Source organism: Trachypithecus francoisi, unplaced genomic scaffold (assembly GCF_009764315.1).
Source record: "Trachypithecus francoisi isolate TF-2019V2 unplaced genomic scaffold, Tfra_2.0 Contig01440, whole genome shotgun sequence".
In the NCBI taxonomy this organism is placed as follows: Eukaryota; Metazoa; Chordata; class Mammalia; order Primates; family Cercopithecidae; genus Trachypithecus; species Trachypithecus francoisi.
Window position 1 is genome coordinate 13415464 of NW_022681431.1, and position 26704 is coordinate 13442167.

Here is a 26704-nt window from a genome sequence, read left to right on the forward strand (position 1 = left end):
TTTATCTGTTTCAAAAAACAATAACGCTGTAAAAGACAGGAAGTTTTGTTTAAAATCTTTTTTTAAGTAGTAAGAGGCACTTATCTTCGTCAGTGAAATCAGCATTGTACTAGCACAGAAATAGGCAGACAAATCTTTACAGCAAAACAGAGTTCAGAAACAGACCTGGGTATAGACGGGAATTAATACTTAATAAAGGTGACATTTCATATTAGTAGGAAAATAAATGCATGGAAAAATACACTAACCATTTGAACACTAAGTTTAGAGTACTTTTTCCTGTTGAACACCAAAATAAATCTAAGTAGATTAAAGAGTTATTTTCAAAAGCAAAATTGTAAAAGTGCTAGTGAAGCTATTAGGGTGGTTAGAAGTTTACAAGATAGATTTGCCGCATAATGAAAAACTTCTGCAACAAACACAAAAAGGCAAATGACGGATTAAGAAAAATATTTGCAATACTTATTTAGATATGCTTATATCCTCAATAGCTCATAAGTTTTCCGAATTGGAGAAAGAAAAACGCCCCAAGAGAAAAATAAGCAAAGGACACAAAAAAAGAAAATCAGGAATAAAAATGACCAAGAGAGACTCGTATAGAAACAATCAAACTGATTTGTAATAAAATGCTAATTAAAACAGTAACAAGATCTTATTTTCCACTTACTAAATAGAAAAAGAAAAAATTAACAGGGCGGGGAAATATATAATATTCTTTCTTTTCTGAGGGAAGAATTAACCTCTCCAGAGGGTCTTTGGCAATATATATCAAAGTATTTTAAAATGTGCACATCCTTTGACCCACTAATTTAATCTCTAGAAATTAATCCCAAGGAGATAGTCATGACTGTGCCAAAAATAATAGGTCCAAGGGCATTTTTATAATAATGAAAAATTGGAAAATAACTTAAGTGTCCTGCAGTAGGGTACACTGTATTTAGTATACAATAGAATGCTATGCCAATATTAAAACTAGTGTTGTAGAATATTTAATCACATGGAAATATACACCTCTTCAGATGAAAACAGATTACATAACATATATTAAGCCCCCTTTAATTTTTAGAAATGCAAATAGCAACAGTCTAGAAGGACGTGATATACACCCAAAATTTTAGCAATGGTATCTCTGGCTGATGGGATTATGAATATCCTTAAATGTAGTGCTTTCTCTTGTCCGTATCTTCAGAATTTTCTACAACAAACTTGTGTTACTTTTAATACATGGTAGGAGAAACCAGTAAAGGTTATTACATTTTAAAAAGGGAAAATCTCGATTTATTTGGGAAGAAACAAATACAATCCTTAGCAATAGACATACTAGCATTTACAAATAATTTTAACTTTCCTCTCTCATTTAAGGCTGTACTGCCTATAAACAAAGTTGTCTGTTACTCTAATACCAACCCCCACCTATTAAAAAAAAGAAAAAGCAAGAGATGAATAAATCCTCACATTCCTGGGAAACACCTGATGATTGTAGTCAACTTTTAAAAGCAAACACTACTCCTCATATCTCTGTTCCCTATTCTTACGGGTCTGCATCACTGAAGGATTTTATGGAGCCCAGCTTCATATCTGTGACTTTGGTAATTTTACTGCTTTCCTTCCACCCTCTCTTTCATTGATCTTATGGCAGAATCTCATTAGTTGTGCATCAGAGCAGACACTGTAATTTTCAAAATGTATCTATCCATGACTGGAAGACTATCCTTTAAAAATTAACAATGGTTACCTCCGCACAGACACAGAGTGTGCCATTTTTTCTTTCCTCCTTTTTACCTATACGTGCTTTTCAAGTTGTCTGTAATGAGAATACTATTATTTTAATAGGCTTTTTTTTTTCTTTTCTGAAGAAGTAGAAATATATCAGAATTCAAAGAGGTTGTTCTTACGGTGGGAATATGTGTTCTTTTAAAATTATTTTTATACGTTCTACATTTTCTGTAATAATCATTTAATATTTTACAATAGAGAATGTCTTAATATTTGTTTTTGAAACTATAAAACAATTGAACCCTGGAGCATGATCTAAGGCTCTGAACATAATGTAGGAATCTATGAGGACAGGTTGGATTCCTGCCTGTATGGATTCTGTCCCAAACTCTGCATAGGGTTGGTGGCTATTCTGCTTTGGAAGAAGTGGTCCCTATGGGTGTTACAGGCTTGTTAAATAGACAATCTTTTGGGACTGCAGAGAGAACCATTTTAGGAAAGTTGATTGCATGTACTTCCAATTGAGAATTTCTCTGGACATCTATCTCTCTATGGATAGGGGCCAAAGTAAAGACAAATACGTCTGGCCCAGAAATCTCTGTGAACATGGGGAGTTAAGGAAAAACCACTTTTCTTTGTGCAAGAATTGATTGGCTTGCATAGTCTCAGCTGGAACTCACCGGGCACATATCCTCCTTTGCATTGAGCCATTGCATTTTTTGGAGCTAAGGGGTCTGTCAGCATTTCATTATAACCCCCTATTGTCAGGGGTTTAGAATTCAGCCATAAAAACTTGCACTGAGCTGGAACTTGGCACACTGCTACTGCCAGGAAGTGAAGTTTGTATGTAAAATTGAAAAAACATCTGTTTGGCCATTTTTGAAGTAGTGCGAGAGCAAAAACAGTAAAGATGCAGGTTTCTGATACTCTGCATTGGCTGTCATGCAAGTCAAGTTTGATCAAGAAGCTTGGCTCTATTTCTTTCTTAGAGTCTCTGGCAAATATTTGCTCCATGGCATGGCCCAGCCACATCAGATGCATTTTTTTAAAATCATAGAATTGTGTTTTCAGACACAAGCAACTGAATTGACAAAATATTTTCCCCGGGGCTTTTCTTTTTTTTGTATTTCCCAGAGAAGTAAAGACTTGGCTGGCTAGAAATACAGGTCAGGTGCTATTGTAATGAACTCCACTGGGTAGTCAGTATTTGTGGAGTAGCGGAATTTGATTGTAATGAATGCACTGTTTGGAATTTCATTCCTAGCCTGGAACTTATTCAGACTCTCCCTCCAAAAGTGAAGGTGCAAACCATCACACCAGATTCAATAGGTACAGGGAGGAGGTCTTCTCCAGTCTCTCTTTCTCTCTCCCAGTTGGGCAGGTTGCCTTCCTCTTTTCCCTGCTCTGTGTCTACCATTTCATTTTAATGGGTAATTTGAAGATTTGGGATGTTGCTAGTTTTCTGGTGGCAGTGGGCTTGGGTGATCATGAAAGAACAGAAAGAAGTTGTTCTGGTGGGAGTGGGAAGGGTTTCTCTCTACCAAATGAATTATTTAGGAAGAAATATTAAGCAATTAACACCTAACTGTGCATTTCCATTCCTCTTTTTTTCTCTTTCTTCTCCATCCTCTTCACTACCACACTATATACTGTATTATAAAACTGATCATTTTTTATGTACAAAAACAAGTATGATTCAACCTTATTCATAGCTACATAAATTATGATTGAATGATATGAAATTGCCACTTCTATAAATCAAAAATGGTCAAAGAGAGGGAATTTCATATGGTTTAACCTAATATTACACTATAAATACATAATTCTTACATTATTAATTTAAAAACGTGGTATTCTGAGTGTGATGATGTATTCTAGTCCCCTTTTTACTACTTACTATGAACTTTCAAGTCATTTAATAATTCTTCATCTCTTACAAGGGATAATGATAAAAATGATAGTATCCATGTCACAAGGTTGTCATGAGGCTCTGACTGGACTCTAGATATCAACATGCTTTTTAAGCTGTAAAGCGGAATGTAATTGTTAATTCATCTTATTATTGTCACTGTTATAACATTGTTTACACAGTGGATCTCTTGCCACTGCATTATTTGTAGGGGTTGTTAAAGATGTGATCTCTTCACTACACCAGACACCTTCTCCAGGAGAAAGCAAGGGAAAGACCTCTCCAACATCTCAGGAACAGAAATTGCCACCTTTCTTCTGAGCTACTTTAAAAATTAACGTGTGGGCATAAAATCTTATAACAAATAGTGTTTCTCTCTTTGCTTTAGCCTCTTGTAAATTCACAACGAAGTAAACGACTCCCTTGAACAGACCAAATGGTATTTATGCTGGCCCTGGCATTTTAGAATTTCCTGAACCATATTTGTTTCTTTTAGCTCAGTTTCTTGTTAGATTCTGTTTTATACTTTCATACTACCTATTTGACTGCAATAATTCCCCCAAACACTTTTTGGAACAAGATAAGGTAGAAACAAATCAAGCAATCATTGTTTTCTCCAGACTAACTGTTATCTAATGAACTTGAGCCACCTGACAAGACACAACATGGAACTCACGTCTTTGCAGTAACAAGATTTTCATTGTACTGGAAGAACTGATCTCTACTACCGTTAGCTGCTTGGTACTATGTCTTTATCTTGCCGTGTAGTGTAGAGTATATGCATCGAACTGATAATCCAGAAATAGCTCATAGGTGTGTCTCCCCAGAGAACCAAAAGTCCAAAGACTGTGAAAGGCAGCTTCTGTGACATGTCAATGTGACGTGGTATGTGCTGCCCTTGACATGTCCTTGCTCCTGGCACAAGGGAACCACATGGGGTAAAAAGAGGGCAAGGTGCAGAGAATTGCAACAAGACCCAGCATTTCAAGAACACTCTACTCAATCACTTCAGCCTCTCCATGTCATCTTGTCCCCTGGCCTAAAGTATTCCCTAGGTAGGTTTGGAAAATGCACTCTCTCAGGCTCCTGGGACCATTGTGTAACTTCCCGGCATACCTCCCGAAGCAACCCAAATGGGGTTTTCACAACTTCCCAGAGCAGGGACTTTGCTGCTAGACCACAGGTTAAGATGAAGAAGTTCTGTCTCAATATATCACATGATTGCACGCAGTCAACTTCCACCTCTCTGGAGGTACTGAAGGGAGGGGAAAACCAGGTTGCAAAGTCAAAAAGAAGCATGGTGCGATATACAAAATAACTCAAAGTCATCAGGACTATGCCTAAATTATTACCCTGCTCTATTCTAGCTATGTGATCTTGATTAAGTCAGAAAACTGCAGCAAAGCCAACTTCCTTGTCTGTAACATGAAGATAAAGTTCTTATCAGGAAGTTCTTATGGGGATTAAATATTACATCTGAAAGTGCCTAAGAGTGCACATATTGTTAACAGAAATGGAATCTTAATTCCTTGCTCCCACTTAACACAGGCCACACATGCTCTTTCTCTATAAAAAGGGAATTGTTTCAATCCTTTTCTTTCCCCAAAAGGCCTTGAGTAACCACGTGAGCCACAGTCCAGCTAAGGGAAAAGAACGAAAGGCAGGAAGGACGCTTAATCAGGAAACTAGGCTGCTCCCCGATGACTTAGGAAGATTTACAAATGCAACTTTCTCCCAAAAGGCCGAATAGTAAAACCTAGAGACAAAAAAGCATGGGGAGCCAGAGGTATAGAGAGGTCACTTACTTCCATAAGGAGAGCCGGTGGGTGAGCCATTTAGAAATCCTGGTGATCCTGGAACACCCAGGTTGGCCATGGGGACATTGCTGTAGCCATTCATACTGTTGCTGGAGGTACTGTAATTAGACTGTTGAGGCGTGGAGCTGGAAGAGTATCCCCGTGGAGAGATGCTGCTTGTGTTGCGGATGTACCCTTGGCAACAAAGAAAAATCCCAGGTAAATCAACAGGCGTGCACGGTCAGGCCACATGTGGCTAGCACAGGTCTGCGTTGGCCCCAGGCTATAGAATGCCACCAGGTGCCCTGGGCAGTTGTGGGAAGTGAGCATCCCATCTTCAGTTTTTGTTTGTTTGTTTGGGTTGTTTTTGTTTTTGTTTTTTTTGAGATAGAGTCTTACTCTGTCACCCAGACTGGAGTACAGCAGCGCAATCTCAGCTCACTGCAACCTCTACTGCCCAGATTCAAGTGATTCTTCTGCCTCAGCCTCCTGAGTAGCTGGGATTACAGGCACCCTGCCATCGCGCCCGGCTAATTTTTGTATTTGATTTCACCATGTTGGCCAAGCTGCTCTTGAACTCCTGACCTCATGATCCACCTGCCTTGGCCTCCCAAAGTGCTGGGATTACAGGTGTTAGCCAGTGTGCCCGGCCCATCTTCAGCCTTTTATACCTTCCTCTCTCTTCCCCATCTATGCAAGGCCATGCCCTTGCTACTCCCCTTCATTCAAACCTGCACTCAGCACCTCCAGCTCACACCAAGAAGCGAATGACTAATGGCAGTGTGGAGTTCCCTCTCCCAAATCATACTTCATATGACACTGGAGTCCAATGAGATATGATTGGTCTCACTGAGAAAAGCATTCTGTGATCAAGTTAGGCTGGGTAGATGTTATGCACTGTAGCCATTTCTTGATGATTCATATGCAGAAGGCCTAGAGAATAAACAAACTGGTTTAACTTTGCTAGCTTAAGTGTTTGCCAAATTTAACATGTCATAGCATCTTTTGGTGGGGCCTGGAGGGGAAAGGTATCTTAACCTCTCTGGGGCCACTTGTATTCTATGGAACACAGTTTTAGAAATGTTAGTTCAAAGTTGTTGCCATGCCCTAGGTGCAAGTGGAGGTCAATTTCATTCAAAAAGTGTTGATGAGTTCCCCTAAAATGTGCTATTCTTTGACCTAGGACTTTGGGGCATCAGCAGTGAGTGTGGGGGACCCAGCCTATGCCTGGAACAGGGGAAGGAGTGAGAAACCACAGCTCAGAAACGTCTCATGTGTCCTGGAATAAACCACTTTGGATTACTGTCTCTCAAACTATTTAGGAAACAATCCAAATGTGTTACCAAATGAAAAACAATTTGACATTTGGTCTATGGGCCTCATGTCTACAAAAACAAAAGTAATAACATGCCCGGCTTTTTTTTTTTTTTTTTTTTTTTGAGACAGGATCTCACTCTTGCCCTGGGTGGAGTGCAGTGGCACAGTCATGGCTCACTGCAGCTTCAACTTCCTGGACTCAATCTATCCTCCCATCTCAGCCTCCCAAATAGCAGGGACTACATGTGAACACTACCACACCTGCCTAATTTTTGTATTTTTTGTAGACACAGGGTTTCACCATGTTGCCCCAGGCTAGTTTCAAACTCCTGAGCTCAAGCAATCTGCCCACCTCAGCCTCCTAAAGTGCTGGGATTACAAGTGTGAGCCACCACACCCGGCTCACCTACTCTTTTGTAAGAACTCACCCTGGGCAAAAAAATGAGGAATTCTCTTCCAATAAATAAAATTAGAAAAAAAAAAACTCTCCCAATGTTAACGACCTCATTAGGAACACTTACTCCTTTTAAAAATGATTTGTGACAGATTTTGACTTAGCACTTCAATAATCAATCTCAATGCAAAGATCTTTGCATGGTCTGCTTTACATGTAAAAGCACAGTTGTCTTTATATTTGTTTGTTGTTATATATATGAGATAATACAAAATAGAAGTTACCAAATAAAACCAAGCCATTCACTCTTCGCTACCAGGAAGAGAAATTTGGGTATCATAAATGATAATGGCAATAATCAGCTTCTTTCCAGTATTCAGTCTGATCATCACAATAACAGAAGCATAAATTTCTTTTCAATTAATACCTGTAAACCTATTTTCTATAAGCCCAAACCTTTCTAAATTGATAATACTCAATCCTTTTTTTTTTTTTTTCTTTTGAGACAGGGTCTCGCTCTGTTGCCCAGGCTGGAGTACACTGTCACACTGCACATGTACTCACATGCAGCCTCGGCTCACGTGTAGTGTGCCAGCACACCCCACTGCTCACTGCAGCCTCGACTTCCCAGGCTCATGTGATCCTCCCACGTAGCTGGGACTACATCTGCCCACCGCACCTGACTATTTTTTATAGAGATGGGTTTTCACTATGTTGCCCAGGCTGGTCTCAAACTCCAGGGCTCAAGCAATCTACCTGCCTCAGCCTCCCAAAGTACAGGGATTACAGATGTGAGCCACCACACCCGGTAGTAATACTCAATCTTCTCCTTAAATATTTCCAGACATTCTACCTGGTACCTAAGAAGCTCAAACTCTAATAATGTACCATCTATAATCTTGAAATAACACAATCTATGATTGTATTGCCTATCTGCGGACATACTCTGTTGGACCATTATGACTCAACCTCTGACTCCATCTACTCCAGCAGAACTTTTAAAATTAGACATATTTGGATTTTGACTCTAAGAAAGGTGGTACCTTGATTATTTCCTTGTGTTGACTCTGAGATGCTGACCCCAAGCTGGCTGCCATAGGAGTTGATTCCCATCATGCCACTGTGTGCTGGGGAGCTGGAGAGGGCTGGAAGCTGGCTGGGATTCCTGGGGACGCTGTAGAGGGCTTCAGCAATGTCTGCAGCTCGCTTCAAAATGATGTCCTACAAAACAGCAGGTTAATGTGAGCATTCTATCCAGCATAAAGTGCAAAACTCACGAAAGGGTAGGATGTGAGTATCTCACCTGGTTATTGTGTGGTGTGCCATAAAGAGCTTCCACTAGATCTGCAGCTCTTTTCAACAGCATTTCCTGGAAAACAAGTGAGGGTGGGGTATTGTCAAAGGCAAAATCCAAAATGGCAAACAAAAGAAAATTATAGGCAAAAATGAGAAATCCACACATCCCTCCCAAAATGTAAGTAATTAGTCAAGAGGTCCTATATTTGGTTTGACAGGTAAAATACAATTATACATATAAATCTCTCTATAAATACCTATCTATCTGAAATTTGCCTCTATAAATGATTGTGTTACCAAACAAAAAACAACTCAATTGAGAGTGGAGTTGATTAAAATTAATAATGTCATGGAAGTTCTACTAAATGCTACTTTCAGCCCATTCTGTTTTAAAAATCTGGGTCTCTAATTAACCAAATATTCTTAAAATGATTGATGGATTTGAGTTTAGCTCCTTGCCAAGGAGTTGTCCAGAGTACTGAAATGATCTTGGCAATGCCTTCTGCAAAATTTTATTCTAATAAAGATGAATTCTTTCAATAATATTTCCCCCTGTACATTTTAACCAGAGAGAATTAGTAATCACGAATCCCTTTCCTCTCATTTTGCCTTTTCCACCTCCTATTTTTTACAACCTTTTAAATTGCTATTAACCTACTTTCCAGATATCATCTATTTAATGGTGGGGCTAGGGATTTTTCCAGGAGGAAAATAAAGGTGTGATGTAGAAGCAACTGTGGTGCTTAAATTTTATTCACAGTATGGAAAAGAGAACATGGCATTTTATAATTTGTGTGTTTAAAGTGCAAATATAAATGTGAAAATTTAATAGTTTCTCATCAGCTAAATGACAACTAATAAATTGATGCACTTTTTAAATAAAGCCAACATGGGCCAAATTCATAAAGTAATTTTCATAAGGAAGTTCACTTGAAAGTGATGTATTTCATAGTAATTTTATACACAAGCAATTTTCTCCTCATTAGATACCTACGTACATAGTAGGCCCTCAATGATTAATACTGATTGAGGATTAATGGGTCCCTGAAATTATGGGTAAATAGAAACATTTAAATACAAAAGGGTGGAAGCTTATACTTTTTTTATTTTTATTTTTTTTTTTTTTTTTTTTTTTATGAGGCAGAGTCTCGCTTTGTCGCCCAGGCTGGAGTGCAGTGGTGCCATCTGGGCTCACTGCAAGCTCCGCCTCCCGGGTTCACGCCATTCTCCTGCCTCAGCCTCCTGAGTAGCTGGGACTAAAGGCGCCCACCACCTCGCCCAGCTAATTTTTTTGTATTTTTAGTAGAGACGGGGTTTCACTGTGTTAGCCAGGATGGTCTCGATCTCCTGACCTCGTGATCAGCCTGCCTCGGCCAAAGTGCTGGGATTACAGGCGTGAGCCACCGCGTCCGGCCGCCGAAGCTTATACTTTTAATGAATTATGCAGATATTTATTTTCACAAAGTTGGCAATGTTTTTAAAACTGAATACTCCTGTTGTGTATCTATTTTATCGGCTCAAATGTTCAGATTTCATATTTCCTCAGAGATAAATACGACCGTAATATATTTCATAGTTAGCAGATATTTTATGTGCATCTTGTATCTAAAGTTTAGCTAAATTTCAAGGCCTAATTAATTTTAATGGGATGTAAATGCCTGCATTTGTCTAAGTTTGCTGAAATTCTACACAAATGGCTTCACATGTCAATTTCCAAAGCACATTACCTTAGCTAATCTCTCAGGATCTCCAGGATGCCTAGGGATGACCTTCTGAAGTCTCTGGAAGCCATAGTCTATGGTGGGTTCATTTAATGCTGAAAGACAAAAAATCCTCTCTCTGAGTTTGTATCCTGGCCATAAAGCAAACCTTCTAATTAATTCTTCCACAGGTAATAAGAAGGTTCTGGAAGCATAATGGATGTATTCAGGGTTTTTGCTATCAACATTGGTTAATTCACATGTAAATTTGGAATTTATAGTACTTTTATATTTTTCTATTAGAATAACATTTCAAATTTTCAGATTACAATTATTATTTCTGCTTTAAGTGTACATAAACTTCTCTGCTCACTATAAAATTAAAAATGGCACAAGCAACTATATCTCAATTTCTTATGAAGATAATAAACTACTTTTATATTATTTTCCCTTCTCTCCTTTGTCTTTTTCCTAAGTAGGACTGTATTGACTATTCTTCTAAATATCTTCTAAATATTCTTCTAAATATTTTTCTTAACCAGTCTCTTATTTACATTTATACATATATAAACCTTCTATGAGCTTATTCTCATAAAACCCGTTTTATGCATAATATGCTTCCACAGTTTTCAATTCTATTTAATTACACCCACATCTGGTAAATGTCAGCCTCCCCACCCCACCCCACCCCATGAATATTGCAAATTTTATTTCACTACTATGTTCCCATTAAGACAGGGCCTGGCACATAGTAGGCACTTAGTGTCAGTAATTATAAAATGAGTGAGCGAATGAATTAATGAATGGCGTATTTTAGCATTTCCACTACTCTAGAGTTTTCACGTGCTGCTTTTATTCTTTCTCCTTCTTCTTCCCTTTCATTTATTTTTAAAAAGTTTCTTGTTTAAATGTCATGGTTTTAAAATTAATGCATGATTAAAGAAAAAGGTACAAAGAATAACTTAATAATCACCTGCATTGCAGTTATCAGCAATAAACACAGTAATGTGTATTTTCTCTTTAATCTTATTTTTCATATGTATTATATATATATGTTGCTATTATTCTATGAAAACAATGCTTTTTAAAAAACTGTTAAAAACATTAAATACAGAAGTAAAAAATTACCGTAAACCCACTTAAGAGATGAGCTGGATTAACCTTTTTTGCTTACATAACCTACTTTTCATCCACTTAACAATATATCATAAACTTTCCCCGGGATGATTAACTATTCTTTTATAATATTATTTTAAATTCCTGCATATTTTTCTATGACATGCTCTATAATTTATTTAAATGGCTTCCTAATATTGGGCAATTAATGTGATCCTAATTTCTCACTATTATAAACATCAGAGCAATAATTATCCTTTGTGCATAACTTTCATTATTTCAATTGGAAAATTCCAAGAATTAGAATTACTGGACCAAAAATTATGATTTATATTTCAGGCCTTTCGGACATACAGTCAAATCACTCCTCAGGAGAGTGTATGAGTTTATTCTCCCTCCAGCAATGCGTGTGCTCATTTTAACTTACATTTTTTTACTCACCAGTGAGGATGAAGAATTTTTTCATATATTTGCTGATGTTAATTTCTTCTTTTATAAACTGCATGTTAATACTTTCTGCACTCTTCTTTCACTTGTAAAAATACTTTATATGTTGAGATTTTTCATACTGTGGCATCATGTTGTAATATCACATCCCAATTTGTCCTTAAGTATTTTATGTATAGACAGACCACCTCTACTCCAAGAACTGGTAGGTACACACAAACGCACACACACACACACATATATATGTACACACATATGTATACATATATGAATGCTTAAATTGTTTAACTTATCTGGATTTTACTTTGTCATGTAATGTTAAGAATTTACCTTTGCCACAACTTAATTGTATTTCACAATTTATTGAACAGTTTCTATACATATATTCTGTTTTATTGATCTATTATGGGTAAAAATCACACTCTTGTGGTTGTAATATATATTTAATATTTGATAGTGTAAGTGTCCTTCCACAAATACACAATCTTTAAAAACTACATTTTCTCAACCATTCTGTTTTTTTGTTTTTGTTTTTGTTGTTTTTGAGACAGAGTCTCACTCTGTCGCCCAGGCTGGTGTGCAGTGGCTCACAGCAACCTCTGCCTGCTGGGTTCAAGCGATTCTCCTGCCTCAGCCTCTTGAGTAGGTGGGATTACAGGCATGTGCCACCATGCCCGGCTAATTTTTGTTTGCATTTTTAGTAGAGGCAGGGTTTCATCATGTTGATCAGGCTGGTCCTGAACTCCTGACCTTGTGATCCACCCGCCTCGGCCTCACAAAATGCTGGGATTACAGATGTGAGCCATCACACCCGGCCTTCTCAATTATTCTTATCCATTTATTCTTTCCAGATTAATCTTAGGGAAATTTCAAAAACAATTTCAGTTGCATTAAACCTACGGCTAGAGAGAAAACGGATGGCTTTGCAATAGCAACACTCCACCTTCTTTAGATCCCTCAGTAAACTGTGTACTGCTCATCATATAGGTGCTAAGTTTTTTCTTTACCATTTTAATTTTTTGCTATATATTTCACTTTTTGTTTTTACTGTGAATATGGCTGTTCATTAATCATACTGTCCAAGAGTTTTATTAGAGTCTAGAAACACTTTTATGTTTTATACATTTGTGCAGGAAGTCCATGGCATAGAGATGAAGACAATCAGCTTTAGAGTTGAGTAGATCTAGCATCTGAATTCCAGCTCCACAATGTATGTGAGCAGTTTAAAATCCATCTTATGGGTTGGCTGTCAAAATCAAAACTATTTCTATAATGTCCCCAGCGTGGTGCTTGGCATATAAAATATCATTTTTTTTTTCTTTTGAGACAGGTTTTCACCCTGTTGCCCAGGCTGGTCTCGAACTCCTGGGCTCAAGCAATAGTCCGCCTTGGCCTCCCAAAGTGCTGGGATTACAGATGTGAGCCACTGTGCCTCGCCTATAAAAGATCTTAACCAAAGGTAACGTTATTTTGTAGCCCAAACCTCTGACAGATATCACTTTTTTTTCTATTGCTTCTCTTAGGCCTGTAGATTCATATCATCTACTTACAGTGATCATTTTGTCTCCTTTTGATAGATGTATTAATCCCATTTAGTTCTCTTAATCCTATTCTTGTGTTGGCTAAAACCTCCCAAACAGTGCCCCAAAATGAGGATAAAGTTGGATATTCTTGTTTTTCTCTGAATGGGAATGACATATTTTACTAGCAAATGTGGTGTTGGCTATTTGAGATAGATATTATCTATCATGGTTCAATAAGGGTTATCAGGACTTCTTGGAGTTTTAGAAAATCATAATCACATGAATTTTCTCCTTTGGCCAAATTTATATATATATAAGATATATATATATAAAATATACAAGACATATATATGACATATATAATATATATGACATATATAATATATATAAGACATATACAGATATAGTTTTTTTTTTTTTTTTTTCTGAGACGAAATCTTGCTCTGTTGCCCAGGCTGGAGTGCAATGGCATGATCTCAGCTCACTGCAACCTCTGCCTCCTGGGTCCAAGCTATTCTTCTGTCTCAGCCTTTCTAGTAGCTAGGATTACAGCCACGCACCACCATGCCTGGCTAATTTTTGTATTTTTAGTAGAGATGGGGTTTCACCATATTGGCCAGGCTGGTCACGAACCCCTGACGTCAAGTGATCCACCCATCATGGCCTCCCAAAGTGCTGGGATTACAGACATGAGCTACCATGCCTGGCCTATATTTTATATTTTCTAATATTTCAAAATTAAACATTAATTCGTGGATGTAATGTATCATTTTCTTGGTATATATCTAAATTCAGATATAACCATTAATACCGGATTCAACCATTAATACTAGATTAATATTTCCTTAACACAACTGGCACAAGGATTAAATCAATTAAGTTAATAAGAACAGTGCCTGGTTTATTGCGGCACTATTCACAATAGCAAAGACTTGGAATCAACCCAAATGTCCATCAGTGACAGACTGGATTAAGAAAATGTGGCACATATACACCATGGAATACTATGCAGCCATAAAAAAGGATGAGTTTGTGTCCTTTGTAGGGACGTGGATGCAGCTGGAAGCCATCATTCTTAGCAAACTATCGCAAGAACAGAAAACCAAACACCACATGTTCTCACTCATAGGTGGGAACCGAACAATGAGATCACCTGGACTCGGGAAGGGGAACATCACACACCGGGGCCTAACATGGGGAGGGGGCAGGGGGGAGGGATTGCATTGGGAGTTATACCTGATGTAAATGACGAGTTGATGGGTGCTGACAAGTTGATGGGTGCAGCACACCAACATGGCACAAGTATACATATATAACAAACCTGCACGTTATGCACATGTACCCTAGAACTTAAAGTATTAAAAAAAAAAAAAAAAAAGAACAGTGCCTGGCACTTGGTGAACAAGCAGGTGTCAGTTATTGTCCATATTAATAACTAGGATTGTGTGTATGGCTCTGTCCAATAATGATTTTTATTTTATACTGGTGTTGAAAACTATATTGAGAAGTTTTCTATATTTTATCCTATGCTCTATAAATCTTACATAGCATGGATAGTAGCTTTTTGCTAAACACTTAAAAGAACCATAGTAACATTGCTCGTACTAAGGTCACCAATAGTATTTTAGCCAAACCAACAGGAACTTTTCCATTCTTATCTTAACCCTGAGTTAACATTTGACATTACTCATATTCTCTACTTCTAGAAACCCTCCCACCCACTGGCTTCCTGAACTCACACTGCTTGGCTTCCTTCCTACCTCTTTGGCCATGTCAGACTACTTTGCAGACTGTTCTTTCTCTGCCTGTCTTGTAAATGATGCTCCTCAAGATGGTTGCCAGGCAGCCTTCAGCTTAGCTGCACGTTCTCCTGGGCAACTTCATCAGTTCCCCATGATTTCCACATGCAGCTACATGCTAATCGTCATAAATCTTGATCTCTAGACTAGATACCTGGCCTGAGATGCAGCTTTAAATACCCAGCTGTTGGCTAGAAAATTCCACTCAGATGTTCCATAGATTCCTTTCACCCAAGATACCCAAGCTCATGAGATTCTCTGAATTGCACCATCATCCAAATGATTGACTGCCAATCAGAAACCTCAAATTCATTGTTTCTCAATATCATTGTATTTTTTCTGGAAAAAAATCATCCATTTCATCAAGATTGTAAATGTTTTAGCATAGAATCTATATTGTATTTGTTTAAAATTTCTAACCTATCTAGAGTTCCCCTCCCCCTCTGCCCACTGAAATGTATACAAATATATGTAGATGTTTAAATTATTTAACCTATCTTGATTTTATTCATCGTGTAACATTAGGTACTTACCTTTGCCACAACTTATTGTATTTCACAATTTTGTTGTAATTTTCTGATTAGTCCCATTTATAATTTTGACTTCGTTTAGTTCCAAGAAGAGTATCTTAAAATTTCTAGGTAATTGAGTACTAAACTGTTAATTGCTTATTGTAGTCAACTGCCCTGGATTAAAAAAGGTGTCCTGCATAGTATCTGCCTTTTGGAATTTATTGAGTTTTGAATTAATACATATTAGTTTTGTCTGCATTTCATGGGCAATGCTTTAATATCTTATTTCATCTATCTTTTTGATCACATTATTTAACATGTCCATTTTTGCTACTATAAATTTGTCTTCCCACATTCTCATTTCTTATAGTTATATATATATATACACACACACACACATACACACATACGCTTTTCTAGTGATTTGAGAGATAGACACACTTTGTTGTTGTTGTTGTTTTTGAGACAGGGACACAAAGTCCAGCCACTCAGGCTGGAGTGCAGTGGCACGATCATGGCTCACAGCAACCTCCACCTCCTGGGCTCTAGCAATCCTCGTGCCTCAGTCTCCTGACTAACTAGGGCTACAGACATGCACCACATGCCTAATTTTTTTATTTTTGGTAGAGATAGGTTTTCACCGTGTTGCCCAGGCTGATCTTGAACTCCTGAGCTCAAGCAATCTGCCCACCTTAGCCTCCCAAATTGCTGGGACTGTAGGCGTGAGCCACTGCTCCTGGTCTGTACATGCTATTTTAATTTACAGAAGTGTCTTTAGACTTCTCTGAAAATATTTTATTTTTCCCAATTATTTGAGACGTTGAGTCGCTCCATATATAAGGAGTTTTGCTTGCCTTCAATCTTCCCACCTTTCTCTCCACTTATACATTTTTGTTGGCAGTTTATCATTTCAAACTGATTTACTATTCTTAGATTTTCTATGATCTATATTTTTAGAAACTAATTTTCATGTTTCCACTAAGTCTTATCACCATATTAACAATAATTTTTTAGACACTCTATATTTAACTGCTTTCTCGGCCAACCACCAATACGGCCATAGCACAACTTTTCCCATCTTGCATTCTTCATTGATTCAATGCTCCTGCAGTCAGGTGCTATCAATAAGAATAAGAGTTAAACACTGTCTGGGCCATTGAAATAAGAGAGTATCTTTTTGTTTTTTTCACACGTAAATGGCAGCTGCTCTGGATATAGAATAGTTAAGTATACTCTCCCATTCAAGATCAACTTTCTGCCTATGCCACTGGTTCTCACTCCTCAAGGTGGAGACAGGAGAGCCTCAGGGTGATTGTTGGGGTCTTCCATCACTTCCTTGCCCTGCTGCTCTTTCCTAAGGGGGAATGAGGAGGCCAGCTGGAGTTCACATGTCCACCAGTACGACCCTGTGTGCACATGCCAGTACAACGGTGCAAAATTTCTGGCATATTAATGACTTTAGCCTAGCTTCATGCATTATTACCAGATTTCCTTTATTTTTACGTTTTCCTGAAAGTATCTCTGATATATTCTGGGAATGGGGACCAACTAAACACTTGCACTCACAAGGTCATCTTACCTAGAAACACATGTAAGAATAGCCATATGTTTAAGTAGAATCATTCTATAAACGTTTTGCTTCCACTTAGCATTATAATGTCAGCAATTTGGGCAGACTTTTTCTTTAATAATGTGATTTTTAGTGGTGGTAATATGCAATAGTGAAAATCATTATTACCACCATTAGGATGTACTGAAGCCTTTCTATGTTAAGGGTACTCTGCTAAGCCTTTTAGGCACATCAGCTCATTCGATTCTGATTGCAATCCTATGATGTGGGTTTTATCCCCATTTTCAATGCAGTCCCAAGTGGTAAAGGTGGGATCTGTATCCTGCTTCTCTAACTCCAAAACCTGTGCTCTTAACCTTTCCTGCTGCAGAACCAGAGACAATGATCCTTGCATCCCGCTCTGGGCATCCTCCTCAGCTTCAAGAGCTACAGATTCAAGAGCATGAATGAAGCCCAGCCTGTGTTGCCTGACTTCGTCACTGAGACCAGAAGGAGACCCCATGTGGTATCGACCAGCCAAACACAAACAAACAGCTGCCCGGTGCTACAGGGCAAACAGACTTGATGAAATTCTCAAAATTCATTGTTGTCTAATTTTTTTTTTTCAGAAATATGCACCATTTTGCTAGCCAAAGCGCAGATTTTCTTAGAGAAAACAGGAAAAGTATTGATATGGGTACACTTACAACGTGCTGAATGCAAACTAAACAGATATCACATAAGGCAGAAAATCTAACCCCTCCCTGTCTCCATTTCTGTCTTTGTCCCTTTCCATCTGCGTGGCTGTCCCCCGCCCTGGCAAGTGCTCTGCCTCTCCCAAGAGCACTGTGGGGGTCCAGCCAGGGACCCCCAACACCACTGTCCTTATCCCTTGGTCCTCCCTGCTGCTCACAGAGGAATTTTCTGGAGCTGGGCTCTAATCAGTGCACAGAGGTGGGATAGAGATGAGTTTTTTAAAAATATAATTTATCACACATTTGCACCCATTGTTCTCCCAACCAGATTGCAAACCACCAGGATACAGGGTCATGTCTGGTTTCCTTTGCCTGCCCTCCCTTCCCCAGCTCCCAGATTAGACACGGCAGAGTATCTTGACCACACTGGGTTGGCAATTCATGTTTTACACTGAATAAGTAGATAAGGCACGACTGTCTATTTTTATGTTGTTTTTTGGCAGGTCCCTGCCAGACTTCATAGGCACAAACTATGGGATACATCTCGTGTGCATCAAAATGAAAGAGAGGACAGTAAAGCACAGTTGTCTGCATAGACAGGGAAAATCACACTCACACATACACACACACAGAATTTCATTTAACCAAGTGCACATTGGAAGTAGAAAGCATGAAGTTGAAAGTACTCCAGCTCTGTTTAGCCAACAGTAAACCATAAGAGGGACCTCAGCCTTTAACACATGGCCAGGTTTGACAACTCTTTGGTTCCAGACTGACTTTCCCAACTGCTTTTGCGTCTTTTAGGTTCAGCTTCACCTTGAATCCCAACTTCCTCCCTCCCCCTCGCTACTTCCCTGGGCGTTCTCTGGCTTTTCAGCCCTGGTGTGAGCCAAGCAAAGCTCAATTAACTAATGAGGTGCCCAAGACCAGCACCAAGACCGTCTCCAAGGGCCAACCAGGCCATTAACTGCCATCATCAGTGTAAATTTACAACCTCACCTACCACATGGAGTGCAGGGATGCTGTGAAGTTCTGCCAACCCTTTGGCTGACAGGGATACAGAGAAGTGCTGGCAAGGCAAAAACAGAGTAAATTAAAAATATGCTTCAATCTATAGGCTCTATTTATCTATGTCTTTCTTTAGTAATATAACATTAAGGTAAAAGGTCATAGCCCCACTGAAATATAATTTATATTTACCTTTTATTAAATAATTATGGCATGGCATGAAGTTAAATATTACAGAAGCTAATCAAGAGGGAATTCAAGAGAGAAAACTCAGACATGAGAATTTCGTCTTTGCTATACATAGAATGTCTTAATCCTCCACTGGGAGTCATTCGGGTTTGCTTAAGGAGTTTAATAATACACATTTCAACTGCCACAGAATCTAAATCCCATTTGGATCAGCCTTAAAAAACTTTCATCAATACCTTGAGATTTCATAATATTTCTCTTGAGAGCCTGGATCTCATGTGCCATTTCTCATTTTGATTGCGGGTATAATATATGAGATTACTTACATATATCTTGGACCCAATAAATAGATATAAACTATAAGCAATGTGTGAATGGTTTCTTTTTTTAAGTAAATAATATTTAACTAAAAATATCTACTGGGAACCACTCTTAAAAAAAAAAAAAGCTGGCTGGTGCTCAATATTAATTTTCCCAAAGGATTAGTGAGATATAAAATTCTACATGGTTTTAATTTTCTTTCCTTAAGAGGAGGCACAGGGAGCAGATAATGCTTACCCCATCTTATACTTCTACTTCTGTTTCACAAAAATGAAGGGGACCCTTGGTTAGAACCCTGTTCAGCCCTTAACAATTATGGCCTTGACACTGCAGGCTGGAGGTCATTTATGCTCTTGACCAGCAAGGGTACTGATTGCAAAGATGGCATCATCAAGGCCTGGTCGCTTTTCTTTGCAAAAATGTGAGAGAGGATGACGATGGGTGAGGGAAGATCTGAGTTCTCAACTGGGCTGCCACTCTGGGGATGTTGGCGGATCACACCGCTGGCCTCGGTTGCAGCTTTACTCACCAGTGAGTCTTCCCTTGGATCCTAGGATTACCATGGAGTCTGCAGATGGTCATCAGGAGGCCAATAAAAGTAGAAATTCTAAGCCTAGCCATGTGTTTCTGCATCTGTGCATTATCTGCAGAAAGGGAGCTTCATTTCATCAGATGTTCACAGAGCCCATGGTCTCCTAAGGGTGACAGCCCACAGAACTAGAGAATCCCTACAGTCCTAACTCTAAATTCCAACTTTCTTCAAGAATAAGGAAAACCATTGAAAGGTTTTCTTTGCACAGTAAGAAACAAAGCAAAAAAAAAAAAAAAACCTTAAATCTATATAACGTGACTGCCATATAAACACAAGACCAAAAGGCAGACATTGACTGGCAATGGAAGGAAAACATGCTTTAACAATACCTGCCACGTGGCTTTGGCCAAGGAGAATTACTCTCTGTTGACAGCATAGGAAGGCATGAAATGATCTGGCTTTGGGAGGAATTTAGATAAACACAGACGAGCTCCTGCCCTCATGCCACTTTAGGAGGTCTCCGTCCTCTTTCCTTATGTAGTACTTTGTTCCCACATGTTCATTCCCATAAAGTCTGTCTTCCATGTGCTAGGATTTGGGTTCCCTTCTCTCTCCCTTGTCCTTCTTCCAATTTCCTTGTCCGATCATCTCCTTTCTGCCCTATTCCTCATGTGTCCAACATGCAAAGGCTACGTTAAATTCGCACTTAAATGCTCCTAAGTTTTTCATTGCATATGATGGTGTGATGGGATAAAGCTGGTCCTAGCTTGGGAGCTGCCTTAGTTCCTGACACTAACAAATGACACCACCTTTATTGGGTCACTTGGCCAGGTGAGGCTTTGGTTTATTTATCTGTGAAGACAAAGGATTGGGGTAAATGGCATCTAAGACCCCTTTCAAGCTCTTACATTTTATGATTCTAAGGCTACCACTGATTTGGAGCAGCAGTTTTCTTCTCTGAGGAGTGCAGGGTAGAGCTGAAATCAAGAGTTGTTGAATTAAGTTGTCTTTAACCTTGGCTACATTGAAATCTCTTCCCACATCCATTTGTTTCAATGTAGCAAAAGTTCAGTGTCACCAATTTAAAAACAAAAAGGAACAGAGATAATATAGGAACACATTATTAAGAGGCGGTACCTGCCTTTGTGGACACAGGAACAAGAATACGAGGAGAGAACCAACAGTGCACAAGCGAAAGATTAGACTGAAGCCTCTGATATTTAATTTTAAATGAAATATTAATTTAATATTTAATTACACTTTGGTTTCCAGAAAAACTGCAGCAGCAAGACAGATTATTTGAAGAAGGGAATAATATACATGGTTAAGGAGACAACTGTAAAAATTAAAGATAAATTTCAAGGGTAAATCTAAATGCCACAACGGAGCAGTTATAAATACGTTCTTGCTCTCTGTAATGTGTATTTAGAATATTACAGCCGAGTGCACCAGTCCATTAAGGGGCTGGGATGTCTCTAGTGAAACAACAGCCCCCTATTCTGGGGCTAACAACAGAGACATCATTCCTCAGACTCAGCTGAATGATGTATCTGAATTTCACAAGAGGTGGGAGTGGAGACAACTTCAGTAAAAGTGTAGGCTACCGGGGGGCTATTGACTCAACCTGTCTCCAGTTTGAACAGGGAATAGTTGTACTCGGGCCAGTTTCTGATGTCTGAATTGGGTATTTTTAACTAAAAATCAGATTCATTTCTTCAATGGGATTCTTTTTTGCCAGGATAATGCTATACGGGGAAAAAAAAATGCGAAGTGGATGAGCTATTAACATTTGAAATCTAGTTTGCACATCTGTGCAGCACAGCTTTATGAAGGCAGGCGCCACAATTCGCACAGAGCCTCAGGGAGGAGGCTGTTTGGGGTATGATTTGGGGGTATGTGGAAAAACCTCAGTCTCTAATTTTTCCTCCCAGCTGCTGCCTGTTCTTGCCTTAATCCTGTTGAACACTTTCCCCCAAATAACGAACAGGAAAAAAAAATTGTTTTTTTGCTAAAGTAGAAGATAAGTAGTATTCTGGGAGAGGGGGTTAGTTAGCATGAATTCTCTGGTTTCTTGGTGCATCTCAATTAGCAGGTCGTCTATGTAGACCTCTAAGTTCTCCTGCACACCTCTTATCAAGCACCTACTCTGCATGTACCTGGGCCACCTGGGGCATGGTCAATCTCTTCTGCTCCTTTGGTCCACCTTTTATTATTTATTTCTTACAAGAACTTCTGGGTTCTTTTTTAAAAATTATTTATTTATTTATTTAAGAAACAAGGTTTCCCTCTGTTGCCCAGGCTGGAGTACAGTGATGCAATCATAGCTCACTGCAGCCTCAGTCTTCTGGGCTCACACATTTCTCCCACCTTGGGTTCCCAAGAGCTGGGATTATAGGCCCCACACCCCACCAGCCTGGCTAATTTTTTGTTTGTTTGTTTGTTTTTTGTTTTTGTTTTTTTAGAGATGGGATCTTGCCCGAGTTTGTCTCAAATTCCTGGCCTCAAGTGATCCTCTGGCCTCAGCCTCCCAAAGTACTGGAATTTCAGGTATTGAAAGGCTTCCACCCTTTAACACCTGCTTCCTTGTGACCCCCTGCCCCTCACCTGCAAAGTCCACGTTCTTGGGCTGCCTTGGCCTTCTCTGTCTCCTGCAAAAACCTGATCTCTAATCTAGATCGAGATATTCAGGGCACGATGTGGTAGGTCTTTCAAGAAGAATCCACATTTTCCGAAAGACACACAAAGAAGCCCAGCACTGTTGCAATAGCAGTGAGGGAGAACGCTGCCCAGAGCTTCCCAGAGCTGCATGTATCCTCCCACCAGATGCTTACAACAGTAAATTGTGCTTGTGCTTCTATATTTATATACATAAATACCTTTACATATGTATATAATTTTATCTTTTTAATGGGATAAGTATATCCCCATTTTTAGGTTAGAAAAATGGCACAAAGAATAGTTGTTTTTCCTGAAAGTTGGAATGCAAATTCCTGCCTCTTCACTCCATCATCAGCTCTCTTCTATACAACAGCCTGCCCCAGCGCCAAGTTCTCTCAAGCTTAATAAAAATGTGGAGTTCATATTTCTTTGCCTCCTGCAACTTCAGTTATTTGTAGAAAGGATAATTTTTATGACTTCTAAAGAATTCAAGACACTTCACAGGCTCTGAGTCTAGCACATCATACTGACTGGAGCCTCCCCTTCATGACTCCTGCTTTTTGAGTTTTCTAGAAAGTTCCACCTAAGAGCAGGCATTACTATTGTGTTCACGGTGAAAGGACCCAGTCTCATAAGAACGTTCCCATGGGTAGAGTGCTTATAAGCCAAAAAGTCTCTGCAACAGCCTCATAAGCAGAACTTAGGTCTCACAAACTCATTTCTTTAAAATACACATTCCCTAAATTAGTTCAACCACCATGAAAAACAGGTCCTCAATCCTCAAGGATCGAGAACCACAACTGCCATTTGACTTGGCAATCCCATTACTAGGTATATACCCAAAGGAATATAAATCATTCTATTATAAAGAAACATGAACACATATGTTTGCTGAAGCACTATTCACAAAAGCAAAGACTTGGAACCAACCCAAATACCCATCAATGATAGACTGGATAACGAAAATGTGGTATATATACACTGTGGAATACTATGCAGCCATAAAAAGGAACGAGAGCATGTCATTTGCAGGGACATGGATGAAGCTGGAAGCCATCATCCTCAGGAAACTAACACAGGAACAGAAAACAAAACACCGCATGTTCTCACTCATAAGTGGAAGCTGAACAATGAGAACACGTGGACACAGGGAGGGGAACAGCATGCACTGTTGGCAGGTGGGGTTGGGCAGGGAGAGGAACAGCATCAGGACAGGTAGCTAATGCACGCAGGGTGCATTATAATAGCTAATAGCTAGGTGATGGATCGATCTGTGCAGAAAACCACCATGGCACACGTATACCTATGTAACAAATCTGTACGTCCTGCACATGTACCCCAGAACTTAAAGTAAAATAAAGCTTAAAATGTAACAATAAAAAATAAAATAAAATACAGATTCTCAGACCCTCTCAGGAGAGTAGCAAAAATATTCCCATATTGCAATCTGAAAACCAGGGCCCAGGTAAGGCGTCTTCTGAGACCCCTTTCATGCTCACCGGCCACATCCTATTTCCTGTGCACCTCTCCAGAGTAACAGCCCGAGAGCCAAGGCATCATCTGCCAAGTAAAACAAGACAAGACCAAACAGATGGCCTTGGTATCATTTTTTCTAACAAACTGTACAGTATTGGGAAGTAGTACAGGTTAGGTGTTAAGAGCAGAACTTTGGAATAAGACATCTAGGATTCATCATAGCTTGGCGACCTTAAGCAAGTGACTTAATTTCTGTAAGTAGCAGGATCTCAACTATGAAGTTGAGATACTCATCGAACTGTCATCACAGACAAAGGTGGTGATACTCGAGCCTGTAGGACAGAGCCTTGCCTTACGTGCTTAATAGATGACAGATGTGATTACTGAACTACTGTCATTTTTGCTTATTATTTTGTCTTATGATAGAACTTACAAAAGACTTCTTAACCAGCTGCCTAACGTGTAGCCCAGGTTCTGCAAAGAACCACAGGAACAATAGTGAAAAGCTATGCTCATTTACCCCCATGTCCTCACACATTGTGTTTTGCCCTGGATTCTGTGGTTGGTGCAGATTTGACAGTTAGAGACAATGACCTTTCTACCCCCAAATACCATGCTCTGATATCCTCTCCCTGCATACTCGCTACCACCTGAAGTCAAGACAGCCAAGAAGTCCCTGCACAACCAGTCACTGTGGTTCTATTGGGTGCCCCTACTAGGATTATTTTTCTGCATTGCCAGTTCTCTATGGAAAAGTCTGTGAGGAAAACAGAGGATCTCTTCTCCTCTTCTCTCTACCTAGCCTGGCATACTTCCTCCAGGTCTCAAACCAGTTAAGAAGCAACTGGACTTTCCCTAATGAGCCCTGTTCTCATGTGGCTCTCTCAATTGTGCAGCAGCAAGTTGCACGTTAGCAAACCATGGTTAGTGGAAAATAGACCTGCAAAGTCACATGTGCAAAGAAAATGTGTTGTTTTTCAGAGCCCTGAGGTTGTTTGTGCTGTAGTTGGCAGTGGCAACCATGGGGGTGTGACTAATTAACCAGGTACACCTAATAATGGGCTTGGTTCTGTCATGGTGGTATATCCTTGGATACAGAAAATGTCAACAGTTGGACTATAGACCACAGAGTGTGTGCAATGGGGCACGGGTGGAAAGAGGAAAGGTTTTCTGGAGTCTCCTGCAGGACTCTCCCTCTAGAAAGTTCTACATAAGAGTAAACACTAATATTGTGTTCCTGGTGAACGGACTCAGTCTCATAAGAACCCTCCCATGGGTGGAGTGCTTTATAAGCCAGAAAGCCTCTCCAACAGCCTCAGGAACAGAACTCAGGTTTCTCAAACTCATTTCTTTGTTTAAAATACAGATTCCCAGACTCTGTCAGAAGAGTATGATTTGGTATTGTCTGGAATGGTGCCAAGCATAATTCTTATGATCAGCCAAATTAGGGAAACACCTTTGGGTAACAGCATAATTGGCACCAGAGCTTTACAGATGATGGAAATGAGGCTCAGAGAGATCAGTGATCGGGTGAAAGTAGACACAAGCAGTGGACCACAAGGCCAGCCCCTGAAGGCAGCGCTTCTGGCTGGTCCAATGCATCTCCTCTCAGATCCTGTCCTGCTCACAGCACTCACTCTGCACCTTTTAAAACCCTCTAGGTTTCAAGTTTTGCCTTTTCCTCCAGAACCAGAATGACTTTTTGTCCACCTTGCCATTGGAGCTGAGTGGTTCGTCTAGGCCTACGGCAGCTTAGGAGCACTGTTCTGCAGCTAAGCGGCCCAGGCGTCCAGGGTGCGTGGGTCAGTGCTTCAGGATGGCTGGAAAGACGGGAGGGCTTTGTCCTTCTCATCCTAGGGAAGAGGCCATGGCTCTCCAGGTGACCAGAGTGAGGACTCAGCTCTGAGGTGGAACAGCCCATCAGCAGGTTCACGTGGAAGCACTGATGGTGGATTAAGACGCAATTGGCTTTTCATGTCAGTAGCTGCCAGTTCAGTGGGAAAGACAGGAGGCCACCAAAGCATTTCCTGTGGGATCTAGAACCCTCCATGGATGACATCAGCTTCCTGTTTTCGCCAACCCAGGCGGTACTTCGCTCAGTCGCCTCAGGGTGGAAGTTTTCCTAGAGAGTGGCCAGACTCCTGAGCCATCCCTGACAGCATTTGTAGTTTTGATTCCTCTTTATTCGTGAATGAACAAACTCCTGGGTCCCTCCCCTCCTCACCCCGACTGCTCCCGAAGGCCCTTCTTTCTCAAAGGCGGTTTCTGGAAGAAGTACCACCAGCTATCAGGCTAGAAATACTTTGTACCTGAAAAATCAAGTTTACTAATGTGCATTGTTTCAGTATTTAAACGTGTGACACTATATTGTGCCATACTTTATTCTTCTATTTATTTATTTATTTATTTATTTTTTCTGAGATGGAGTCTTGCTCTGTCGCCCAGGCTGGAGTGCAGTGGCCACATCTCAGCTCACTGCAAGCTCCGCCTCCCGGGTTCCCGCCATTCTCCTGCCTCAGCCTCCGGAGTAGCTGGGACTACAGGCGCCCGCCACCTCGCCCGGCTGGTTCTAATTTTTAAATTATTTAATTTTACTAGAAAATAGATACAAATAAGCAACATGAAAAAAATTTGAATAACAACAACACTGAGAAATCACCATTGTTAACACCTCGGCATGCAGAATTCTGTACCCTACTAGGGTTGTTTGTAAAACTACTCATTTTTCATATATCTAAACATTGGGTCATA

The 26704-nt window shown here is 39.7% G+C and overlaps 1 protein-coding gene across 1 annotated transcript in view; it reads right to left on the bottom strand.

Annotated features, from left to right (window-relative positions):
• EBF2 (EBF transcription factor 2) overlaps nt 1-26704 on the bottom strand; it is a 201832-nt gene that overhangs the window by 8867 nt on the left and 166261 nt on the right. Inside the window, exons 11-14 of the mRNA XM_033229095.1 lie at nt 10156-10244; nt 8436-8501; nt 8176-8353; nt 5431-5616 (exon numbers count right to left, since the gene is read on the bottom strand). Of these exons, the coding sequence (XP_033084986.1) occupies nt 5431-5616; nt 8176-8353; nt 8436-8501; nt 10156-10244 (519 nt within the window). The remainder of the gene's footprint in view (nt 1-5430; nt 5617-8175; nt 8354-8435; nt 8502-10155; nt 10245-26704) is intronic.